Consider the following 25,422-nt stretch of genomic DNA (forward strand, 5'->3'; position numbering starts at 1 on the left):
GCCAAAGGGCCATATTCGCTTGACAAGCTATTCCCAACATGCGTCAATCATTTTGTGCCTAGGTTTCATAGTCGGCGGTCGTTCTGCAAGCGTAGACGCAAGGTCGCATATGCTGAACGACACTTAGGCTCGAAATTGAATTAGGATTTCATTCATTTTCACAAAGGCATAACAATATTAAAAGCAAGAAATCAAGTGGCAACATGTTGCGCGAAGCGTGTAAAAATTTTTTACTTTTGATTAATCTATCGCAAATTATTCTGCTTTATTGTAGTGTACGAAGATCTTCCAAAATGTGAGTGACTCGTGGATCTGCCAATGTGTCGGAACTGATATTTTGACCATCACATCTCAAATGTTGCGGCCAGACTAATCGAATTTTTGGTTGGCCATGCAAGTTCACAATCTGTGCAACCCATTTTTGATAATATTGCTAATATCGGGAATTACCTCGTGGGCCACTCAAAACCTTCTCGCGGGCCACGGGGTGGCCTGCCCTGAGCTAACACATTCTAGACCCGAGACGCGATAGTTAGGCCAGCGATAACATCATGTGCACCAAGCCAATGCAGATATGATTGTGCAGGCCTAGAATGGTATGTAGTGTGCACAGGGCCTATTGAGATGCGATTCTTCAAGGCAGCGTAACTATAGGCAGGTTGAAGACGCGATAAATTAGGCCAGCGACCATTGCCGAGCGCGCGGAAATAAATTACCTAATTTCGTGATCATCTCAGCTGGAGATCGGGTCGCGTACATTTGCGTGCACAGACGAATCTCGTTAATTGGCAGCACGCTCCTCGCTAATTGGCCGCGCGCAAAACTGATAATACTTCTTGAAACTTACCAAAAAGTTCAAAACGCATTAGCAATGATACTCTTTTAACCGGTTAAGCAGCAGAATTATATCATATAGCAAAACAACCTGCGGTTATTCGGTAACTGGTTAACCGTTATCCAGATAATCCAACCCTAGACAAGACGTCTTGTAAGCTTCAGGGTCTATCACAGTAGTTCCCAACCTTTTTCGACACATCGCCCCCTCAACAATCCCGACAAAAATTTTGGCACGCCATATTTACGGACTTGAAAAAGAGGACGTATAATCTGGATATTTATTAACCTAACTCTGATCACTGGTGAATTTACTACAAAATGGTCATTTTTCTGAGCTGGTAGGAGCTCTCGGAAAACCGGTTTTTAGGTCTACTTTTCATCGTTTACTTTCGTTTGAGTTGAACCGTTTGAGTTTCGTTTCGTCGAACCTTTGTTCGTGTCATATGCAGAATAAGCCGTCTTCACGAGCATTTTTACCGTGTTAACTAAATATATTGCACTGGACGTTCGAACACTTTCGCCGCTCATCACCCCCAGTACGGAATCGAGCTCCAGATATGTTCGCCTGGTGAATTCGATCGGTACTACCTCCCCGCTACATGAACTGACGCAGCGTGAAAACTCTATCCTGATTCGTCTTCAAACAGAACACTGTCGACTAAATGCACACCTGCAACGAATAGCCCAACATGGCAATGGCCTCTGTGAACGATGCCATGTGCCCGAAACGTTAGAAAACGTCTTGTTTACATGCATGCGTTACCGATCACAAAGTACTTACCTACTCGTTACATGTAATGTACAACAACTTCCAACGGACCTTCATGTACTACTGAGCAATCCTTTAATGATATATCCGTTAATTGATTATGTGCTATTGACCGGAAGGGGAATATAACCCCTATCAGCCCCCCCTCAGGCATGGCGTACAAAGCCCTACTTGCTGAGTACCATAATACCCCATACCCACCCACCCACACACACACGCAGCCGCCCCATTTGATATTTTTGCCCACTTGTTTCCCAAAATCTACCACTTGTGGGCACACGTGATATCGCATCCGTTGGAAACCTCGTCAGTATTACAAGGGATAAATGTTGTTTGTGTAGCTTGTATGTGTATTTTACTACGTTGCTAATTCCCGGAAAACCCGGGATTGAGAAGCGAAAATCCCGATCCCGGGAGTTCAAATTTGATCCCGAAGTCCCAACCCTATTTGGCCATGTTAAATGGGGATTGGCCGAAGGTGATGATCATTTTTTCTAGTCACATGTCTAGCGAGTGACAATATGTAGTTTTATTTTATTCGAAGTAATCATCTTCCAGCAACAACCGCATTTGCGAACTACGGTGTTATAGTCTTGGAGAATAAGACCTAGTCGCAATGAATAATATGAGTCAATGCGCTGAATTTAAAGGTATCGGGTTTTGTTTAATTGCTTTGTGTGACTACTGAATCAACTGAGAATGTGGTAGAGATCTTTTCCCACATTAAATTTAGTATTGAACCAACTCCTAACTTGAACAGGAATGTGGGTCACAAGACTAAGCAGTATCAACCTTTATGATTAGATTAAGAAATATTATGATGATCGATTTTATAGCTCTCAAGTATTGGAGCTCACAAGTATATTCAGTTGATCATTTTGGCCAGAAGCTTCAAAGCATCATTAATGTACAAAGGGCATCACTCTCAAAAGTGGTGCCGTACCTTTTCGATTTCGGCACTCTGTGCACTGCAGGATAAAATACCTAGTTCGAAACATTTTGTGGAAAATAACCCGAGCTAGGTTGACGGGAGTGTTATAACGGGAACCGGTCATTCATAAGTATGCGCAATTCATGTCACATGAACTTAAATAAATCACTTCATTCATGGAAACATCTTCGGTGTATATTGCGCCTGGCCCGCGACGAAAAACGTCGTGATTTGGCAGATTTGTCGAATGTTAGTTTGCAACGAGAGCTCAGGAATATATAGAACTATTGTTCTACTGTATAATCATATTTCATTAAAATACTATCAACTGCGAGGCAATTTCCTTCAGCGACCTCAATACCCCCCTCCCCCCACGAGTCAAGCGCCCCAATATCCCCCCTGAGTATTCCACCCCCTTTGAAATCAAAATCCACCCTTAGGTGCGCTGGAGACAAGGTTAAGAACGACTGCACTAGATGACGTGGAACTGACCTCCAATTTTACCTTGAATCTGTTGATCGCAATATTTTACATGTGCCACTTGTAGACAGAGGCTAAAGCATTTTCCAGTCACTGCATAAGACTTGATTTAATGAAGATATTTGTTGTAAGGATTGTCAACTGAAAACAACTCTTTCTATTGACTCACTTGACCTTTCCTGGCCTGTCAATACGAAGAATTATGGACGTTGTATTTGATGGTTCATAAATTCGGCAACCCATCAAAGATTTGCTTTAAGTAAGTCACTCTGTTTTAGAAGAAATGCGTGGTTATCATTTGAAAAAAATCATGGGATAGCTTGGGAATAAATGGACTGAGAAATATTGCAGAAGCTAATGAAATCTAAAGCGAGCTTGTCTGTAATATAGGCACGCATAAAAATGCAACTGGATTTTGGCGCAGCCGCTCTCTAACTTTCCAGAAAATATTAACGAAGTAAGATATGCGTAAAGAGAATGAGCTCAATTATCGTTCAACCGTGTCTTGTGCGAATATCAAGTCTAGGCCAGTGATAAACAGCAACAAAATGACCGTTCTTGAAACCAATATCATACTATACATAGTATCGGTTTGATATGAACGAGTGGTAAAAATCCATTTCCAAAATGGTAGCTGGCGGTGAATGTAATATTAACGCCTGACGCTTCCGACGACACCTTTGACCACGATCGCAACATATATAGCACCAAAATTAAATAACAGATTTTCAATGAAGCTATCACTTTCCGACTAGTCATTTCTATATAGCAGCTCTTCTTCAAGATATTCTGGAATAGTGGTTATGTATATCACAGGAGAAAATGGATTCCTTGATGACGTTTTAATCCCTTCTTTTTGAGACAGACTAGAAAAAACTATTTTAACAAACCTCAACAAAACATAAACAGCAATTTGTTTGCATCAGTGGGCTATTGGCAACTTGAAAATTAAAATGAGTTTATACCAGGGGTGTCAAACATACGGCCCACCAGACGATTTTATCCGGCCCACAAAGCCATTCCGAGTAGATTGAAAAATATTTGAATTATCTAGCACATTTGTTACAAATGTTGACTTGAGCGGAAGAATATACTTCACATTCCCCCAAGACAGCAAATGTCGAGTCTGCTCATAAGCCACATTATCACCAGACTACCGGTGTTTTAGTTTCCAACTTGTTACCACTATAGGAACAAATCCAATTTCTGAAAAGGCAAAAAAGTGCTCACTGAGTTGAGTTTTATGGTATAATTTGCCAAAAAGTAGTTACTCATTGTAGCGAAAACGACAATGCCGGACCGTTATATGAATTTTACAAGGATAATATACTATTTACACAAAAATATATTTCAAACACCAGTGCATGGTCGCGCAGCTGAATCATTTCTGATTTCTGACTCAAAAGGTCCCCGCAATTTGGAGAAACCTGAATCGTGATTTATTATGAATACAACAAATTCAAAAGTCGGCGTTTACAGTTTAATCTCTTGTATTCCTCAAAACACAAGGCTAACACATGATCACGACTTAAGCAAATGGAGCATAGAAATAAGTGAACTTGTATCGTCGTTACCTCCATTGTTTTAGCAGCGGTTCAGCAGTGTATTCAACCAGCAAATCATCATCGTCAATTCCATTGTTCGCGAATAAATTGTTCGTAAATAAAGTGCCCCTATGATCAAGGATACAATTTTAATATACTTTTATTTATATATGCTTGGTAATAGGTGTTCAAGTGAATAGCAAAGCGCGCGGCGCCCGAGCATTTGGAATGTTTGAGTCCGACCCGCGACGTAATTTGAATTTGGCACCGCTTGTTTACACAGTAGGATATTTACTCTCATACGGATATTCTGCAGAAGTGTTTACTGAAGCATAAGCAGTTTGAAGCGAAACTGCTTCGAGATTTCCCTAATTTAAAAAAGGTATAAATTCGTTTCCAATTTATTTCGCATATTCAGAGGTCTCGCGGACCCCCTGAAAATGCTTCGCGGACCCCCGGCGGAGAACCACTGATCTAAAGGTTATGGGGGAAAGACATCGGGATAGATTTGAGGTCACACATGTTAGTCAACTATTAAATGGATGTCCGGCGATACAGCCCACAGTTTTACAGACGCGTAAATTTGTATCATGTGAAACCCTCACTTTATTTGTCCAGCAGAACCACTATCAATTAAACATTTAAAAGGTAAAGTTTAAATCAACCAGACGCAGCGGTACAAATGTTTGTTTCAAGGGCATAAGGTTTCTTCCGTATGCTTATGATTCTCGGAACGTTTTATGCAATTAATGAATAATTTGAAAGCGATATTTTCATGTGGGTTATAAGACAATCGAACGGGTGGCTAACCCAAAAACTTGACGTGACAGATAGAAACTGAATTAATTTGTTCATTCAGCCCCCCAAAATTAGGTAAACACTAAGAATAGCTTAATGGAGGTATAGAACATCGATAAAAAATTTAATGGTGTATTCATATTTAAATTTACCCGAATGTTTTCAGCTTACACTCGTCAGCAACTAGTAGAGAATAGGAAAGAACATCGTGTATCAACAATCGTATCTCAGAATATGACGACAACAGCATGTAATTTCGAATACGACAGCGTTCATTGTACTATATTTAGATGTACATTTTAATAATATATTCATAATAAAATATATTAAAACCCGAAGCTTTTCGAGCTGACACTTTTCAAGGGCAATCGTCAGCATATGTTCATGTGCATGCATGCATGTTCATGTGCATATGCATTCATGTACCGTCGCTATGTCGACGACACCTTCGTTATCTGTCAAGATGAGACGGAGTTCGATGACTTCTTTGATAACTTGAATTCTCTACACTCGTCTTTAAAATTCACATTTGAAAAAGAGCGTGCTAACTCGCTACCATTCTTAGACGTTCTAGTGGAAAAACGGGGTACTAGCTTTGTCACATCGATTTACCGGAAGCCAACGTTTACAGGGCATTATATACGCTGGAATTCTTTTAGCCCGAATCGCCGTAAACTAAATTTGATTGGCACGTTGGTGCACAGAGCCTTGATGATTTGTTCGGATGAAAAATTAAACGCGGAGCTAGAATATATCCGCAAAATTCTAATCGATAACGGGTACCCCGAACACATCATCAAGAGTTCTGTTGACAGAAAACTCAGGAATTTCAATCCGAACAAATCACAAAACACGAACACACGGTCTGAGGAAAATGTATATATACATTTACCGTGGCTGGGCCCCATCTCTTCCCGCTGTTACGATAATGTAAAAACTAATGTTGTGTTTACCACCAAACAAATGCTTCCTGCAACGCGCAAAGATGTTCTTCCTGCTTCTCAACAAAGCAATATAGTCTATGATTTCAAGTGCCACTGTGATTGTCGGTACGTGAGAAGAACAACTCAGCGCTTGCAGGAACGCATCAAACAACATGTTCCTAGCGTTATTAGATCACGCACATTGGACTCTCGCGAAGACGCAGCTTTAACTGATCTGCGATTACTAGAACGTAATCAGGCCATGGCTATGAACTCTGCCATCGGCAAGCATTTGGCTGAGAATGCAACTTGCGCTAAAAACTATCGCGATGAAAGATTTTCTATTTTAGGCAGAGGCCGCACTAATTTCCATCTGTCTGCACTGGAATCGACTTATATTAAAATCCACCGACCGCGCTTGTGTCAGCAGAAGGAATTTTTAGTGAATCTAAAAATTGGCCACTAGCTGCGCTCGCGGTTTGCCTGTATTTCATGTTGTTTGTTTCTATGACGTCATAATTGGTTGTTTGCAATGTAGCTAGATGCATGTTTTAGAAATCCTCCATATGCTGACGATTGCCCTTGAAAAGTGTCAGCTCGAAAAGCTTCGGGTTTTAATATATTTTATTATGAATATATTATTAAAATGTATATTAAAGTTCTGTACCCCAAAGAGTCTCTTCAAATATATTTAGATGGTACTCGATTTTTGTTGTTGTTGTTGACGCAGCCTAGGTTCCTGTATAAAAGTCGACTACAAGGCACACGAATGAAAGTGTAAGTGGCCCGTCCACGGCACGAAGTTTGTCGTCTCGATAGTCTTTCACACCAGCCGGATTATCAAAAAGGTGCGTTTGAATGTGTGCCCATTAATTTCGCTCTATGAATGGCACTTATAAGTAGTCTATTACTTGTGTTAATTGATTGTTTGGTTGATAAGAAAACTCATTATTGCATAACAATGAAGGTACGTGGAGGGCATTGATGACTATTTTCGATTGAATTTTCAACGACAACAAGCGATGTGTTCACATATCTATAAATCTGAGACTTTGATGGGCGGGGAGGGATAATACGTTATGAATTTTCCAATCTGTCTCACATAGTCTATATGCCTAAAGTTCACTCTCAGCGCCCCTTCTTCTCTCAACGCCTTCATCCTCAATCGCTCAATATGCAGTTAGCAACCCCTTCGAGGGGGAAAACGACCCAATCGGGCGGTGGCGCCCATTTTGTAAACCACTGGTTCAAATGAACAGAAGAGAGAAGTACGAATTCCAGTGGTTCTCAAACTTTTTTTATAAACAGTCTCATTTTATGATCGTAAAAATTTTCGCCCCCCCCCCCTTATCGTCATATCTCAAAATGCAACCAGAATGCTAGCAATGCCAACGAATAGTTTCATGGCATGGAAGGTTGTGACGGTTGATAAGAGAATTCCCAAATATGAAATTCGGACTACACACATTGCAATATCTATGAATTGGGGGAAAATCGCGCCGAGTGCGGAACAAATTTATAGTTGATCGCGCCCCTCTCCAGATGCTTTCACGCCCCCTCCAACGGAGGCGCGTCCCCCAGTTTAAGAACCTATGATCTATCATATACCATGTTTTAAATTTGGTGGGCCTACTTCTTCGTGGGTTATGAGACAAAGTGATGGGCAATTACCTCAAGAAATCCGTGTGAAGTGAAAAACTTATGTAATTTCAGATTCAGGGCTCAAAAATCAGTCGAAATCGGTCTTTAGATCAAAATTAACAAGTTATGCTCCACTGTGTAATATTATCACCAACACGCCACAATAAATGAAGTAAATTATGACAAAATTGCTATAACTGAGAGGGAAACTATCCCCGTAATTCCCATTTATATCTATCCCCTGTAGAAATCCTATTGTTTTCTATGCATATAAATATATTACTATTACTATAGTAATTGTCTCGCGAAACATAGGCGTTGTGCTGAAAGCATGTTGTAGAACACTGCTCTACCCAATCCAATTTATTTGTTCAGGTGAAGTCAAATAATACTTTTATTAAAGAAATTGAGATGTCGAAACTGATAGATGATTTGAAGCCCGAATTTCAAGCGAATACATAATATTGTTGATCGGCACATATAGACTACTCGCTGATTGAGATAGCCGTTTCTGCAATTAGATCTCCAAGTCAATTTTCTTCGACGCCGTTGTGGGCTGCAATGTAAAATGGTTGGCAAGTTAGAAGGGCTTCATTCACATGACATGTATGTTCTTTATGAGACCACGGGTAGCTATGACACAAACGAGCAATCATGCCTATCATTTAGCAATTATTGTTACTGCATTTCGGTACGTCAGAATTACAGCCCAATGTTCGGAAGATATGTATGTGTTTTGCATAGACTCGAATATATATATGAATGACATGGTTACATTATCGTGTCCTATATGGTGTGGACATAAGCAAATCTCACGGCTGACTGCGATTGGTCTACGGCACGCTTTCCATTTGGCCAAAGGGGTCTTCACGTAGATTTTTGACCGGCTTGCCAGGCATTAAATTTGATAAAACGGATATCAATCAAAATCCATCGATGTACTGATTACGGAAATTCCGCTCCTTGCCCTGGAACCCCACAATTAGCCTAAAATTGTTTCTGGAGATTTGTTCAGCAAGCGTCGCAGCAATGGGCAAAGAGCTTGTTTTTCGAATAACCATCGCGTCGCCGAGAAATGGTGCGCTGTCGATAAATCCTATATAGGCTCTTCGTTAGAAGAGAGCACACAATTAATGTATATAGTTGCCTAGATGGAAACATCTGTATAAGCCAATCACTGTGAGTCATGATATTTGCTTGTGTCCACACCATATATGTTCGAAACTTTCAGTTTTATATTGACAACTTGCTGCCTCAAATTCAGAGAGAGAGAGAGAGAGAGAGATATGGTATTCTTTTTCGCCTGCACCATCGAGATGCTTTGACGACGGAGATGCGATACGGCCTTTATAGTACGGTCATCTAGTCTGCACCCCCGGTTTTTTTCTCCTCCATGCTATCCGTGATTGCTGAGCGCCTAGGCGGATACCAGTTTTCGAGTCTTTGGTCTGACCCGGCCGGGGATCGAACCCACGACCTACCGATCGAGAAGCCGGACGCACAACCATTACACTATCTCGCTCGGCCAACCGTATTCCTTCTAGTTCATTAATTCCTGATATTTATTGCTACTGTAACATGTATGTTATTACTTGAAAAAAAAACTCACTTCCTACAGCAATGAATGAATATCCTTCCATGATTTGAACTTTTCCTCCAACTTCATTGGTAGCTTTGCAGACATACATCCCAGCAAAGCTAGAATCGACATCTTCAAGTATCAAAGTTGATTGCGCGATTCCCCGTTTTTGGTGCACTACGTAGTGGCCATTTCGATACCATTTAACCGTTGGTACTGGAATACCTGACGCTGTGCAGGTAACATGAAGTCCTGAACCAACTTCCAACGTTATGTCCTCCTCTGATACCTCTAATCCGTGGGAAGCAACTGCAAGACGGTAATATGCCATGCAATAAAACTGCAAAATCGACGTATGACATTCAGTGACAGGATGAATAGGAAAAGAAAAAAATAGTAAGCAACATAGTTCAGACTCACATCATATTTGGGGTTTACAGAATCCCCCCAAAAAATTGAAACGACTACAGGCTGAAACGCACTGAAAGGTACAATATACTTTGAATAACCTCGCCGTGTTTTAAAAGAGAAGCCTACAATTAAAATGTCGTAATTGACAACAAGCTAAAGCAGCAGAATTAAGCGGGTTACGAGCTCCTATAGTGTTGTTTAATCTGGAGGTGATCAATACGACGTACTCCTACGTTATCGAGGTACTCAAGTAGTTATCCACTACTTGCTGACCCGACTAATCTAATTTTCCGCGTCCTGTAAATCTATTTCGGCCATATGACATGTTTCATCACAGTAAATACGGCTCAGCAAAATTTTCGCAACGACCGTTGTGCAATCTAGCATCCACTTATCGAATATAATCTATCAGCAAATGGCGTGTCCTAATCTGAACAAGTGTTCTCTGACTTATTGAGCGCTTTACTTGTTAGAGCAGACAATCGTTGGAGTTATCTAGACAAAAGACATGAAATTTATTTTCATATTTTTTCAAATAGTATTTCTATTCCTATTTTAAACGCAGTATCATTTCTTTAGGGACTTCTAATTAATGTCATTTTTTTTGTCTTGAGAACATACATTTTCACGACCGCCATATTTTAATTACCGTATAATAATCTCGCTAATCGTTAACACCGTATCCGATGCAATTTCTCAGTATTGCTCTTTGTCTAACTCGGGGGTTGCCAACTCAAAACGGGTCGCGGGCCTCTTCTCACGTTTAGAAGAGGCCACGGGCCGCATGAATTCAATATCGAGATAAATTAGACCACGCCGTTTAGCAGCTACATTTAAAAAAACTTTGTAACAGTACAATGGTCTGCTCGCTAATATGGGCGACGGGCATCGTTACCACAAAATAAATGGTATGATAATAAAGAAATACAAATACAACAAAATATCATAATCTTCGCTTACATTCTAGTTTGATCTGTGAGCTGCGCACGATACTTGACAACACTTTTCAGCAACTGATGAATCGATATTGATATTAGCTATATAGACAATCCAGACACTTGATGTAGTCTTTGAATGCTTTCACAGTACTACTTCTACCCATACTTTAGTAGATTTTTGCGTCGCCACTTCTACTTGTGTGACTTTCTTGACTGGTTTGATCACCACTGGTGTGAACTGCTGTTCTGTTGCTGTAACCTCCATATAAAGCTGATTAGTGGCCGGCGGCATCTGACAATCTTTGCGTTGATCATACGTTCTTGAATCATCCAACTTCAAGTACACTATTGTGGCTTGCACAATAATTCGATTTCAATATAAACCAGATATGCGCTATCATATCTTGCATAGTTTGTTCCCAGAGCGTTTTATGCGTGGTATGTTTTCCAGCTGTATACCTTACTCGGCCTACTGGTGCGATATGCAAGGTTAGTTATTACCTTCCTCGCAGACGAAAGGCAGCAGATGGTCGCAATCTTCTGAAGAAACGCCGAAAGGGGAAGCAACGCTGCACAATCTCATATCGTCGTTTGTCGACACCCAGAGCTGGTCAGGCGACGAGCTAAATATGATGTAGTAGGATCATATGTCCGGTCATACTCAAGCTGTACATTTACGTTCCAGTTGTGCACGCAGGTGGACGCATGAAATATTTAATGTAAAATGTAATTGTGGTAGGATGAGTGGGCAATGTAGTTATGAACTTTAATACTTCTAACGATGTGATTTGCCGGGTATACTCTCTCTGCAGTCCAAGTATCAAAATGTAGTGGCATCAAAATAATAGTAATGCACATTGTCGCTGTATTTCTGAATTACAATTTCTTCGAAAGGGATTTCTGCGGGTCACGACTGATATCGCATGGAGACTTGTCGTTTGAACGATTGTTTTTTGTGTCATATGATAACTCTTCACAGGACACAATGTTATGTATTTCTAAATTGCTTTGCTGTGGTAAACAAGTGTGGTGTAGTCTGAACATTTTCTATACATTACATCATTTGACTTGGAACTGAAATGTTGTTGCCAGAGACTTACATGAGCTTTTGTTTCCATGATAGGATTTATGAAACTTGTAAAAAAAAATTATATCAAGTTCTTACTCTCCCATTTCAGACAACAAGCCTTCGTGGTCATCATCAGCAAGCAGCGCAAGACGAGATCTCCGATTTTTGCAATACCTCTCCGCCTCAAAATAGGATGTCACGTTCCTCCCCGAGTATACCGTAAACTTGCTGTTTTCGTACGGTACAGATTTTTTGTCCGCTGCATTATATTTAAACCAATAAACATGTTGGCGAGTCAGTAAAGATAGAAGAGTAATGAAAACATAGGTATTCAAATGAAGCTTTTCAACTTGCCTTACATCATCGTGGATTTCAACGTAAATATATAAGGCAAGAATCTGTGATTGCAAATGTCTGTTGCCCTTGCAAATCCATTCATGCTTTCCGTGTAATGGTGACCTTCGTGGTTTATCTCTTAATTGTAAACTACTTATCTGAACAAGGTGGGGATTTTGTTTATTGATGTGTTGAGAATCAAACAACAATTTCGCAAGAAATATTCATGGGACAGGTGGAGCTCCTTCAAGATTGAACAAATACCGGCAGCTCAGTACAACGTTCGAAACACCCTCTAATTCGATCATTCTAGAAAACAGCGTGGTATTGTATCATTCCATCGGTCAGGAATTGTCAATCAGAATTCGATCTAATGGGTAACTTTCGATGAAGCCGTTGAAGTGTTTCGGCCGCCGAAACATTAATCGAAAGACTAACGAGTTGCGAATCGGCGAATTGCTTTGGAATGCATTGCCCAGCTGAAAATTGATGCCGCACCCGATTTGATCGACTAATATTATGGAGCTGTGTACACAAACAGATTCACAATTAAAAGTCCTTCTCTGCAATATTGAAATAAGAGACCTATGCTTGAGGAAGTAATGAAACACGCCTCTGCTTTGCGGTAACAATTATTTGCAGTTGCTGAAAATCATGCAAATCACTTGGTGAGCTTTCGCTTCATCCTTGTTTTAGTATATATGACCAGCATTTTCAGACTCACATTAATAAGTTCAGACCGGCTAACCCGAGGCCCACAAGCCACATGCGGCTCTGAGGGGTCGGCTCGGTCATTTTCGAAATGAGTCATTGTTAATCACTCACACTTGATGAAGTTGCATTGCGCGAGATTTTTGGCATTTGTCTTGCTAACACCGCTCTGTATGATTATGCATTTATTCATACTGAATTGCATTTACTTGACTGTTATGTATTTCATGGGGATGATTACGGATGTAAGCAAATTTTTCACCAAACCTTTTCTGAAATAGTTGAGTAGCCGTGACGTACCAGAAGAATCACACTTAGCTTCGCAATATGAACCAAAACTTACGTATCTGACAAACGTAGCCGTGTTTATAACAGCACGGAGCGTCATTCCAGGTTCCTTTTTGATTACGGTTAATAGCCATGCAATGCTCATCTCCATTATTAGCGTTATTCGGCTCACCAGGTAGCCTGCGAAAATATGCGTATGAGTGTATACATATTTTGAATAGCTTCTTTGAGGTACCGAACTTCAATATACAATTGGATAGTATATTCATATTGAAATGAACCCGAATATTTTCGGCTGACACTCGTCAGGGGTAATCGTCAGCAACTAGCAGAGAATTCGAAAGAACAGCGTATATCAACAATCGTAACACAACATGACGTCAGCAGCATGAAATGACGAATACGAGAGCGTTCAATGTACTATTTTCTACTCTCGTTCAATGTACTATTTTCTACTCTCGTATTCGTCATTTCATGCTGGTGACGTCACATTTTGTGTTATGATTGTTGAAATACGCTGTTCTTTCGAATTCTCTACTAGTTACTGACGATTACCCCTGACGAGTGTCAGCCGAAAATATTCGGGTTCATTTCAATATTTTGAATACGCATACTACAAAGAAACCAATATAGAATGCTAATTACGGGGACAAACACTGAGCTTGGTGCCATTAAAACGTACAGAAATTCTACAACAATATTGAGTGTCTGTCTACTCAATCTATACGGCTCAGAAAAAACTTCTTCTATCTCACTACGTCTGTACAAAAGTTATTTCGTGAGCAAAATTGAGATTAGACGCGGACGTCAATTCGAAACTTTCCATGTAATAAAAATAAACATATCTTCACCAATGATATTGAAGCATCAAAATACCCAAAGTTAACCGTATTTTCATACCGAACCCTTACAATATCTCGTTACAAAACACTCGTTCACGGATATGAACTTTGGAATATGCATAATATAAGTAAACAGAGAATGATAAATATAGCGAGAAAAACACTGCCTGGTATTGCAGAAACTAAGAGAAATTCTAAAGCAATATTAATGTTAATCAGCAACCATTCAATATTATAAATTCGTCAATACAGTCACTAAGGTTATTTAAATAGATGACTTGGTTCCCGAGGTCTACCAAGACCACCTCTAACTTTTCAGCAATATAAAATATATTTCGTAAAAAGCATTAGGTTTAGGCGAGTGACCAAGAAAAACGCGATTGTTATAATGGCGAGCCGGTAAAATAGCTAGTGTCAAAAAACAATTGTCATATTGCTCAGTCGCTAACGCCTCACGTGGCTGCTGGGATCCACTTGGGAATCCTCTCATACAAGGCTGCCTTGTCAGTGACATCAACAATTTCATTTAGATGCGCACAATTAAATAGGAAACGGTCAATGGACATACAGAATCACGCACATTGCGCAGAAAGTACTCAACAGCAGTGGTTCTCAACCTTGTTCACCTCGCGGACCGAAAAAATCTCAAAAATTATTTGGCGGACCGGTGGACTCTCAAAAATTGAAATTATCCCAAAATGTAAAGTATGCCACCGTTTTCCTGCATGTATATGGTGCTAGACAGGCCTGGGCAAAGTGCGGCCCGCGGGCCAAATGCGGCCTGCAGAGCTATTCTGTGCGGCCTGCGTAAGGTTGCTTGGAATTTAAAACATAAAACTTGCTTTTTGAATGAGTAAAAACATATGCTGTATCAAATGAATCGTCAATTCGTTTACTTTGAAGCCTGACCATTAGTATGCCACGATTACGTTGCCTACGTACCTGGCATGCGTAATCAAGGCGAGTTATAATAAAGGCAATGTGGCAAAGTATGAGTAGCAATTGAAGTCACAAGAAATCACTCTTTCCATATTGTTTAGTTCGAACCTTCCTTGTTGACATTGTCACATTACGCATTATACGGCATGTGTTTCAATTTGTGACGTGATATGTTTCCAATCCCTAATTCGTAAAACAAGTCAATCAGTGCTCGCGATTACTATATGACTCAACTTATCTATCACTCATAAAGGATTAACGGGCATGCCTAAAAAACAAAAACCGAAAACTGAAATTCAAAGATGGTTTAGGTTTAGAAATTAGAGCACTAAATATTCGCATCATGGAGTCATGGTAAAACATATCCTTTCAGTTTTTGCCGATCATGTCGCCGACATTAAGGATTTTAATAAAAGTTGGTCTCATGACAAAAGTACGAAACAGTCGATGAGGGGATGGCGAAGTTAAACAAAAAACTGCAAGCAACATAAAGGCCATTTAACCTGCACACTGCTCGAAAGGCAGCGACCAAGAAAATATGCTTTGTACAATTGCATACATTTCAGTGCAGTGGTTCTCGGACTGGGAGACGTAAAAGCATCAGAAGGGTGACGCGAAGCTGAAGTTGATTGAAATTTTTTTCGCGCACGGTTCGATATACCGCCAGCTTAAAGTTGTTGCTCTGTGTATTGCCGACTCCGATATTTAACAATTCTATCATAAACAGCCATGATTTTCCATGCCATCCATCTATCCGTTGGGATTGCTAGCATTCTGGTTGCACTTTTTATTAATTTGTAATAGCATGATAAGTGGGCGCGAAATTGTTCACTATCATAAAGGGAGGCGTGCCTAAAAGTTTGAGAACCGCTGTTTTAGAGTCACTTTCACATTGCCTAATATCAACACATTCACTGAGCAGCATTTATTACCAATGTAATTTTGTAAATAAAATTAAAAAACGTTGGAGACTATAGCCAAGTTTTTTCACTCGGCCCGCCAACGTATTTATTTTTCTCATTTGGCCCGCGGAGGAAAATAATTGCCCACTCCTGTGCTAGAGAGTGTGACATATTGAGGGTTTTGATCGTAATTAATTATGTTCAAGATAAGGCATCCATGTGCTTTTACGGTAGTGAGTCTGTAGAGTCGAGGTATAATTGTCCTGGCAAAAGACACGTGCTACCGCCGAGAGTCGTTCACACACTTTCGTGCCGAAGCTCGTGGATTTAACCGACCACGCCAACTCGAATAATCTTCTCCTCTTCGACAATATCGAGAGGTAAAAGTTTCGGGGTTTAACCAAGCACCTTGTCGTGCTACCTTGCTCATTGCCCACTACCACCAGACGGAGGCTAGTCCGGCTACTACGTATACAATGCGCCAGACGAAAAACCCTAACAGGAGATATACCTGACTATCCACAAAACCAGGGCCGAAAATACACTTCGTCAGCCCACCCCCAAAACACGTTGGTCTTGGGCCTCCACAGGGGGATAAACCAAACTTATGGGGGGCTTCGACTGCCTATTTCTATAAATCAGGACATAGTGGCAAAAAATGGTCAGCTATTACATTGTGGGATGGGGATGCAGCAGTTACGGTTCTGTGCAAAATACATGAATCGAAAATGAATGATCGCGCAAACTGCGCGGTTTAGCGAGTCAGTTTTTGTTTGTCGCTCGCATGTCGTCAAATGATACGCCTTGAACATCAAGTCAAATCGAACATGTTACCTCATGAAGTTCTGAATCAGTACAAAATTTGATGTTTTATTCATTTCAACGATGGACAAGCCTTCAAGATATTGCATCTTGAAATTAAGGTATAAAATTGTAATGTACCTTGCGGACCGGTAGGTAAGTCGTCGCGGACCGGCGGTTGAGAACCTCTGCTCTATAGCAGTGCTCTTCAACCTTTTTCGACGTGGTACACCCTTTTAACGTTTGCTCAAAACTCGTACACCCCTGTTCATTAGAGGTCTTCAAAAATGACTTTTTCCCTCAAATCGTACTGGCTACTTGATAAAATTGTCAGGTTACCTAACTTAAGCCTACACACCAAATTTGGTTCAATTCCAACCAGTAGCCGCATTGCTACGTTAGAAGAAAATTTCTATCTATAATAAAAAAAAGAACTAAAATAAATAAATAACGAAAAACGTGAAATTTTTCTGTTCACCCCATGAAAGTATTAGCTGGTCTATAAAAATGATGTTCTTAAAATTTGGTTCAATTCCAACCAGTAGAAGCGGAGTTATTGTCGTCAAAAAATTTGGATTTGAATAAAATAGTATTTGGTCACAGAGTCTATTCGCAGCCAGTTAGGCCGCCCGCCACGCAAATTGGAATTTATTTCGTGTCAGCCACAAAACAGCATGACATTACGATCGATAATCAACCTAAATGTAACAGCATTGGGGACAGAGTAGGTAAAGCTACTGCTGCAGAAGCGGTAATTCAGATCAGCGATGATAGCAGGCGCACCAGCCTACACCGTATCAGGCCTGCCCCACACCACACAGAGTCGATAGTAGCACATGGGCTGCAAGAGAGGTCAGTAACCTCAGATCGTATGCCGCTATACACAGTCTATTGTCGCTAATTTGCATCACTAATAAACAAACACTAAATTGCAAATGTATGGCGAAATATTGGACATAAAATCGACATTTTAAAACAAAAGGGTTTCGATTTCAACATGGAAGCTGTTTCCACCCTGACAGGCTAAGTCACTTCATTTATGTGCATTGCGGTATTTATTAACGTCGGGTAGGAAGTACCGATTCAAGAAGTCTGAGCTATCGCGGCGGTTTCCTCAAAAATCACTAAAAGACAAATGACTAGCTGAACACATGTTTGTTAACTGCATACTTTCCAACACCAAACGGAACTGGTCTATTGCCGACGGCTAAATGAATAAGAGAAACATTTGCTTATGACATCACAATCAAGCGGTGTACGGTATTACACTTGAGATAACATCGTACCATATTGCTCAATGCTCATTAACCTGTGCGTCAACCTGTACTGACCCATAAACCTGTCTTTGTGATAGCTAGCCATCGACTCATTGTAATTCGGATCTGGTACACCCCTGTACACCCCATCCGAGTGGTACACCCTTTGCAAATTCTGGTACACCCTAGGCCCTAGGGTGTACGACAACCCCGGTTGAAGAGCACTGCTCTATAGCACAGACCAAGAATATTTTGAAGTATTAAGATCTTGTTTTAATACGACTCGTCTGGACAGCAGAATGAGAAATATAACTGACTGTTTGCGTCAGCACGAGAAGAGTGTGGTTACTGTCTAGCCAATAATCTAGACCAGTGGTTCTCACAGGGTGTGGTATAGCGTTATGGGGGTGATTTTGAGAAGGGGGTCGTTGTGGGAAGAAAACGACGCATGGGTCGATACATGTGCGAATATATTAGCATGATCAAGGTATCACGATAAAGCAATATAATGCTTTCTTTCCCAGTTCAATATGATAATATACTCGATGTTTGCTGAAAGAAAAGCAATACATGACACCTCCCATCGCCGAGAGACCAATGGGATGAATTCGGCGAAATTTCCTTTACATCGCAAAGGAGGTTTTCCAACAACGGGTCGGAAATCTTAATGGGTAGGGAGACCGGTGCCCACACTAATCGTTTACCGTAAGTAATAATAAATGAGTTTGTGGTAAAAAAAAAAAAATCTTTGGTCATTGAGGTATCTTTGATAACAATTTTGGGCGTTTTTAAGTCCGCTATGTTGGGTAATATAAACACGAGCGGGAAAAAAATAGGTATGATTATAGAGAATGATCGTGATCACATATGATTATATAGAATGATCGTGATCACATTTTCTTCACATTATGGCCGCAGCGGAAATCTTCAGCTTGGTTATGCCGACCAAAGTAACTTTTTCCAACTTGCTGATCATCAGATAATGCGGTAGCGGATAAAATGGGGCAGCAGCAATGTGACATCCCTGTTCGCATGCTACGGGGCACATTGTTGCTTAGTGCTTGGTTTTATATAATAAATCACCAATGTCGACGATTCATGCCTCGGTGAACTTGAAAACTTCGTACTGTGAGTCCTTGATTAGAAACCAAATCAAAACCAGTTCTGCGTGAAGATGAAATATTTTATAAACCTAAATAAAACGATGACGTTGCTTAAAATGAAACAGCATGCTACATAAACGTGCGTAGCGTATAAAATGTTATATGCTAATGTAATCTGCAAACGGTGATAAAACTGAAATTTGAGTCGGAATCATAATAGTTTGGTGGGCATTGCACTGCACAAATGAACTAGTTTATGAATTCTCTCAACGTTTTACCAACATATCGCTTCGCATTTAGAAACTACATATAGACACCTAACGTTAAAATATGCCAAAATGAGTATTTCAGCACCAGAAAACTGTTGAAGTGTAATTGGTTTGCAATCAAGACTACTAGAGTAAGTTAAACGAATACAATGACCTACTTGCTTACTAAGAAGTCATAGTAGGTTACCTCTTGCTCTACGGAGGTTATAAAGCAGGGATGGCCAACATAAGCCATGCGGGCCGGGTCTCGCTCGTGACGAGATTTTGAGCGGCCTGCAGACAGTTTACAGCACTACACGATAATGTGGCCCGCGGCCACTGTCTGCCACAATCTATCTCTACTTGATTACCACGTCAAATTTTAGTGACCGTAAGTTATTCTTGGGGGTCCGTGTGTGTATAGCGTGGGAGAGTGGATCTTACGCTTGAGCTCGTTGCCACGAGCAGGCTTGCATTACAGGCATTTATGGATGTACTCAACCCCAACGAATTGATAACTTTTTCGGTCAGCGGCCCAAATACAGTTATGCTTTTACATTATCAGTTGGTTGCTGATTTACTGTATCCAAGCCGATTTAGCCATATATTTAACCAAAATTCTCTAAAAAGGGGACATTTGGAAGTCATCCTAGAGCACATTCAATAAAGTCAAAAAAGAGGACGTATGGTAACCCTAGCATGTTCTACCATATTTCTCCACTATTTCCTATTTAGTCAATTTATAGTGGCCGTAGGTCATTCTTTCATTTTTCGGACCTTAATAATAGTAATTGTTAATTTAGTTCTCTGTTTTCATTGTATCCCACTTCAATCCTACATACAGCCATTATTCATAGAACCTGTTCAAAACTCGACCAGACGTTTCATTAAATTAACAGCTATACATTAAGTTCGTAAATTCATTGAATAATGTTTTGGTCTCCATGCTTCAAACCTGATATTTTCATTGAATACGATTAATTCTAAAGGCGAATAGATACGCGTTTAATGCATCGATTCGAGCCGGCCCGTCAAGTACTTCAATTTTCCATATCCGGCCCGCAGACTGCAGAAGTTGCTTATATAGAGAAAGTTACCAGTTTGCCCACTCCAAGTCTCTGCCGTCGTTCCATTCGAATCCCCCTTCCCCGAATAAATCATGTCCTCCAATCCAAACAATACGACCTCTGCAAAATATTTCATATTATAAATATTACCGTGCAAAAAGGAAAGTAATTATTCCAAATTGAATGGAATATAGCAATGGTTTCGAAACTGTGACTTGCGTTTCATGGTACTCGAATTTTCCTGAATGGTCATTGGTCTCACAAGTAATCCGTGAGGAAGTTTACTAAAAATTGGTGAATTTTGGATAATAATATAGAAGATAGGTAATATATATATAATATATGTATACATATATATTTAAGTATTTGTTATTATAGGCCAGCAACACAAAAATAATGAAACTATTTTATGAAAAGTTATTTGTGCCCGCTTCATATCGCCTGTATACGCTGTGTAGTGGATTTTGCGCTGAACGCAAGACTATCATTTTAACCGAGGGGTGGAACGTAGTCAAATATGGGTACTCTTCTGCCCAAAAATACGCCTATATGTTGAGATCAGCACAGAGTCGGTCGTTACCGCATCACAACACGCCAACAGGTTGATAATCACGTTTCGGCTGTCATGGGACTCAGTGAAGTGTGCTGCTAGAAAGCTTGGCAACGAGGAAACCTTGACCAAAAGTACCGCATTATGTCGACCTAACTAAACGGATATTCATCTCGATTTCACCAAACCGTAACTCTTCGGAAGGCAGTGATCAAGTCAATAAACTTTGTAATATCCCAAATACCGTTTAATGTCTTTATATAAAAAGTAAGATTTTAGAGAATTCAAAATGAATCATGTTTAACAGTGTTTCGAATTGTGACGGAAAATAATTGGATTATTGTGTTTTGCCCATCTAACGTCTTTTCTACATTATCGAATATCAACGCATCCACCGAGCAGCATTTATATCAACAATACATTTCGCTGGTTTGAATTTAGATATTAAATTAATACCCGGGAGAACATAGCTGAACATTTTGGTTCGGACCGCCAACGTATATTGTTCTACTCATTTGGTCCTCAGAGAAAAATAATTGCCCACCTTGATACTAACATAAAATACTTTGTATATTTCCAATACCACCTTTTCAGTTAACTTACTTAGAAATAAAAGAGCCCAGTATAAATTCACTGTATCATCCATCGCAGAGATCGAATCAAAATGTGCATATTGGGCTCGAGCCCGATAGATTTGAGATCATGCTCGAAGGCAGCAATGGCAATCTGTTTTGTGCCCGAATATAGTACATACATAGGCTTTTCGAAGTACAGAACTTCAATATTGCAGCAAACAATACGTTCATATTGTCATATTTATTCTACTGGAAGCTTTTCGACTGGTTCTCTTCAGCAGTGAACGCCAGTAAATGAGGTTAACCAAGTTCAAAATATAGAAAGAATATTGTCGTTGTGACGCAATAATGACAAGTACACGTATAGTCGCGAACGGCAGTAGACAGCGCACGGTTACGGTACAGCACACACAAAATCATCTGTAAAACAGCCGAATGACAAAACAACGCTAATGGAAGATTCCCAGCGTGTAGAGATGTTCCTTCTGGCCAATGCACTTTATGGTGGTGAGCTTCCATCTCCGCCATTTTACTAATCTTTGTTCGTGAAACTTATGCGAATGGCGACTTGCGGTGTTGAATTTAATTTTAATAACGCCATGTACAAACAGATAGATGGTTTGGCCATGTGCTCCACACTCGGCTCCAATTTGGCTAACATCTTTGTGAGGTTTCATAAAAAGAGATTGTTGGATAGTACCGATCGGCCATTGATGTACCATCGCTATGTTGATGACACCTTTGTCATGAAGCTCAATGTGATTTGTTTCTGACCAAATTAAATAACCTTCACCCTTCTCTGAAGTTTCCTGTTGAAAAAGAGAATAACAATTCGATACCGTTTTTGGATATCTTTGTTGAGAAGATGAACAATAATTTTGTTACATCTGTCTACCGTAAGACTACATTCAGTGATCAGTATCTTTCATGGGATTCGTTTTTCCCTGTGAAACGTAAAATCAATTTGATAAGAACCCTGGTACACAGGGCCCTGTTGATTTGCAGTAATGACAAACTGGATTTTGAAATCAATACCATCAAATCCATTTCCTTGCCAATGGCTATCCTGAGCATATTATCAAAGTAACTATTGAACGTAAAATACAAGGTTTCCATAAAGATAAGCCGTTTGGACCGAGAAGGTGCCCAGTTTAGTTGCATCACCCGTGGATAGGCACAGCTTGCAACAGGTTTGAAAAACAGATTAAGTCCTCCGAGAGTCATTGTTTTCTACAAATGGAACCCCGTGTCTTATTACTACGATATCTTTACTACCAGCAACACGTAAGGATGTGCTTCCTGCGATTGATCAGAGTAAGATAATTTACCAATATACGTGCCGATGCGACAGTCGGTATGTGGGTCGCACATCTCAACGCTTGCAACAAAAAATTCGTCAACACGTCCCACGTCAAATTAGGTACTCGCAGGGTGATGACATGTCTGCTTCATCATCACAGTCCCTAGTTACCATGCGTGATTTTGACCAAGTACCAGCATGTAATTCTGCCATCGGACAGCACCCATTGAAACACCCAGAGTGTGCAAAACATAACAATAACGATCAGTTTTCCATAGTTGCTCGTGGTCGTTCTCTTTTTCATTTGAAGGTCCTTGAATCAACCATTATAAAGCTGCAAAAGCCGTTCCTCTGTCGCCAGAAGGAACATCTCTATACGCTAGGAATCTTCCATTAGTGTTGTTTTGTCATTCGACTGTTTTTCGGCTGATTTTGTGTGTGCTGGACCGTAACCGTGCGCTGTTTACTGCCGTTCGCGACTATGTGTACTTGTCAATATTGCGTCACAACGACAATATTCTTTCCATATTTCGAACTTTGTTAACCTCATTTACTGGCCTTCACTGCTGAAGAGAGCCAGTCGAAAAGCTGCCAGTGGAATAAATACGACAATATGGACGTACTGTTTGCTGGAATATAGTACAATTTTACCGAAGACCAAAATAAGTTTTAAAGCCGCAACCTGAAAACTTGTCTTGACTTTGAACACTACCACATCGTCTACATATCATGAGGATCTCTAAAAAGGGGTGCAGGCAGAAACTGGTCAGGAACAAAAATGGGTGGTCACAGTTGCACAGATACAATTGCCATAAGTGGGAAAACTCTTGCTGAGCGGTCAGAGTGCTCATGCTGTGCGTATTGGGGTAACCCTTATTGCCAAGCAACATTACTTTGATTTTCACAAATATAAATCAGTGTGAGAAAATATGAGACAGCAGAGAAAGGCTATCAGGAACATGACTTGAATCAGGTCAGATGGAATGTCTCGAATCATACTACTTGGTCGGGTCCTGCATCACGTCATGTGTGGTCATGCGTAGAGTCACCCCGAAAAGTAACCGTTCACGACTTTCAAGATTAAAATACTTTTTCTTGACTAATGTATCTTACACCGTACGCCAAGTCTGCATGGAAGCTTTTGATGGTACGCGAGCAATTGACGTCCTAAGACACCGAAATATACAGTCTGAATAATATATATCATATATGAATTATATATATTAGAAACTCATCACGGTGACTAATATATAGGGATAAATAAATGAACGATTTTATTGAGCGATCAAATCATAATCTTCCTGACTGACGCAACGTAACTTACTTTGCAACATCCGCTACTGCTTGATTCAACTTCTTATTATCCGTCATCACCAGCTCTCCACCTTTTTTTTGACAGCTTAGGATGGCGGCGGCGAAAATTGTATAATCTTTCTGGTCATCATAGTACTTGAGTATTGTTCCGTGGTACGTACTAGTACCCTTGAGCTCTGAAATTTGCATAGATGATTTAACCGAAAGAACGGGTATTCCAAATTCTTGTGCTTGATGATAAGATTGTTTTGCGGCACCTACAATATTGGCACCGTTGTGGCCTTGCGGCAGACGTCATCTACCATAGTCCATAGTCATACTCGTACACTGTAAAAGCTGACATACTTATATTGTGATACATAGCCAATATATATTTGTATGTGAGCGTAGGCTACAGGAGTTTATAAATCCAACTTTACTGGGATGATTTGAGCATTTACATCAATGAAATAATTCTTACCTGCAAAAGCACAACTCAGATAGATGATGAATATAGCGACTCGGAACATATTCTATTCGTATTTTTATCTGTTAAACTATCAAAATAACTTAGCAAGTTGTAAGTCGAGATGAACATCTCCACGGTCGAACCTTAAAAATTACTAAGAAATTTTCTTCAGATATACAAATGATCAGGAGAACGAATTTACGAATGATACATATGTAAATAAAGGGGAGATGTATAAAAAACGTTTCGGATTTAGTTGCATTTATCACGCTAATGCCTTTCAAGGCGTGTCGGTAACGCGGATAAATTAATTAGGTCTACCTATAGCAAATTCGATCATTGTTAACGAAATATATGATATTATGTGTAAAATTTCAAGCCACTTATTTCTCAAGTCTTTTGCGTTCTGAAACAACCCACTTATATGTAAGCTTTCGGTCTTTTATTCATATTCAAATACATATTGGCCATACGATACGGGATGAACAGTTTGAGCCAGTCACTTTCCAATATGGCATACTGGTGAATACTGAAATTACAGGTAAGCTACAAAACGTACCTATGTCGTTTTTCTTAGAGGTATCTCTGCTTTATATGGGCCAGTTTCTACATTGACAAACACCAATAAAGCGTCGAATTAATTTGAACGTGTTATCGTCCGAGAAACTGTGACAACATGACTTATCTACTTCTCACAGAATAAACAGTTTAGCTCAACGCGTAACCTCCAGAAGTGTCAGCAGTGATAACGTCAGGTCGTATGCAAATATCCACAGTAGGGGCGATGTGGTACTTATGAGACACTGGGACCGAAAATACTTG

General features: G+C 40.1%; 2 protein-coding genes across 2 annotated transcripts in view; one reads left to right on the forward strand and one right to left on the reverse strand.

The window, feature by feature from the left end:
* LOC145437845 (adhesion G-protein coupled receptor G7-like) overlaps positions 1 to 25,422 on the forward strand; it is a 449,423-nt gene that overhangs the window by 311,274 nt on the left and 112,727 nt on the right. The gene's annotated exons all lie outside the window — the stretch shown is intronic.
* LOC145436835 (macrophage mannose receptor 1-like) lies at positions 8,300 to 24,750 on the reverse strand. The gene is made up of 8 exons (XM_080314049.1): positions 24,613 to 24,750; positions 24,163 to 24,328; positions 20,444 to 20,533; positions 13,311 to 13,435; positions 12,017 to 12,179; positions 11,353 to 11,474; positions 9,533 to 9,811; positions 8,300 to 8,479 (listed from the first exon to the last, which is right to left on the reverse strand). The coding sequence occupies exons 1-8, from the start codon at positions 24,659 to 24,661 to the stop codon at positions 8,454 to 8,456; spliced, it is 1,020 nt and encodes a 339-aa protein (XP_080170175.1). The 5' UTR covers positions 24,662 to 24,750; the 3' UTR covers positions 8,300 to 8,453.

Source organism: Botryllus schlosseri, chromosome 4 (assembly GCF_051294905.1).
Source record: "Botryllus schlosseri isolate E-star chromosome 4, Bs_hap1, whole genome shotgun sequence".
Lineage (NCBI taxonomy): Eukaryota > Metazoa > Chordata > Ascidiacea > Stolidobranchia > Styelidae > Botryllus > Botryllus schlosseri.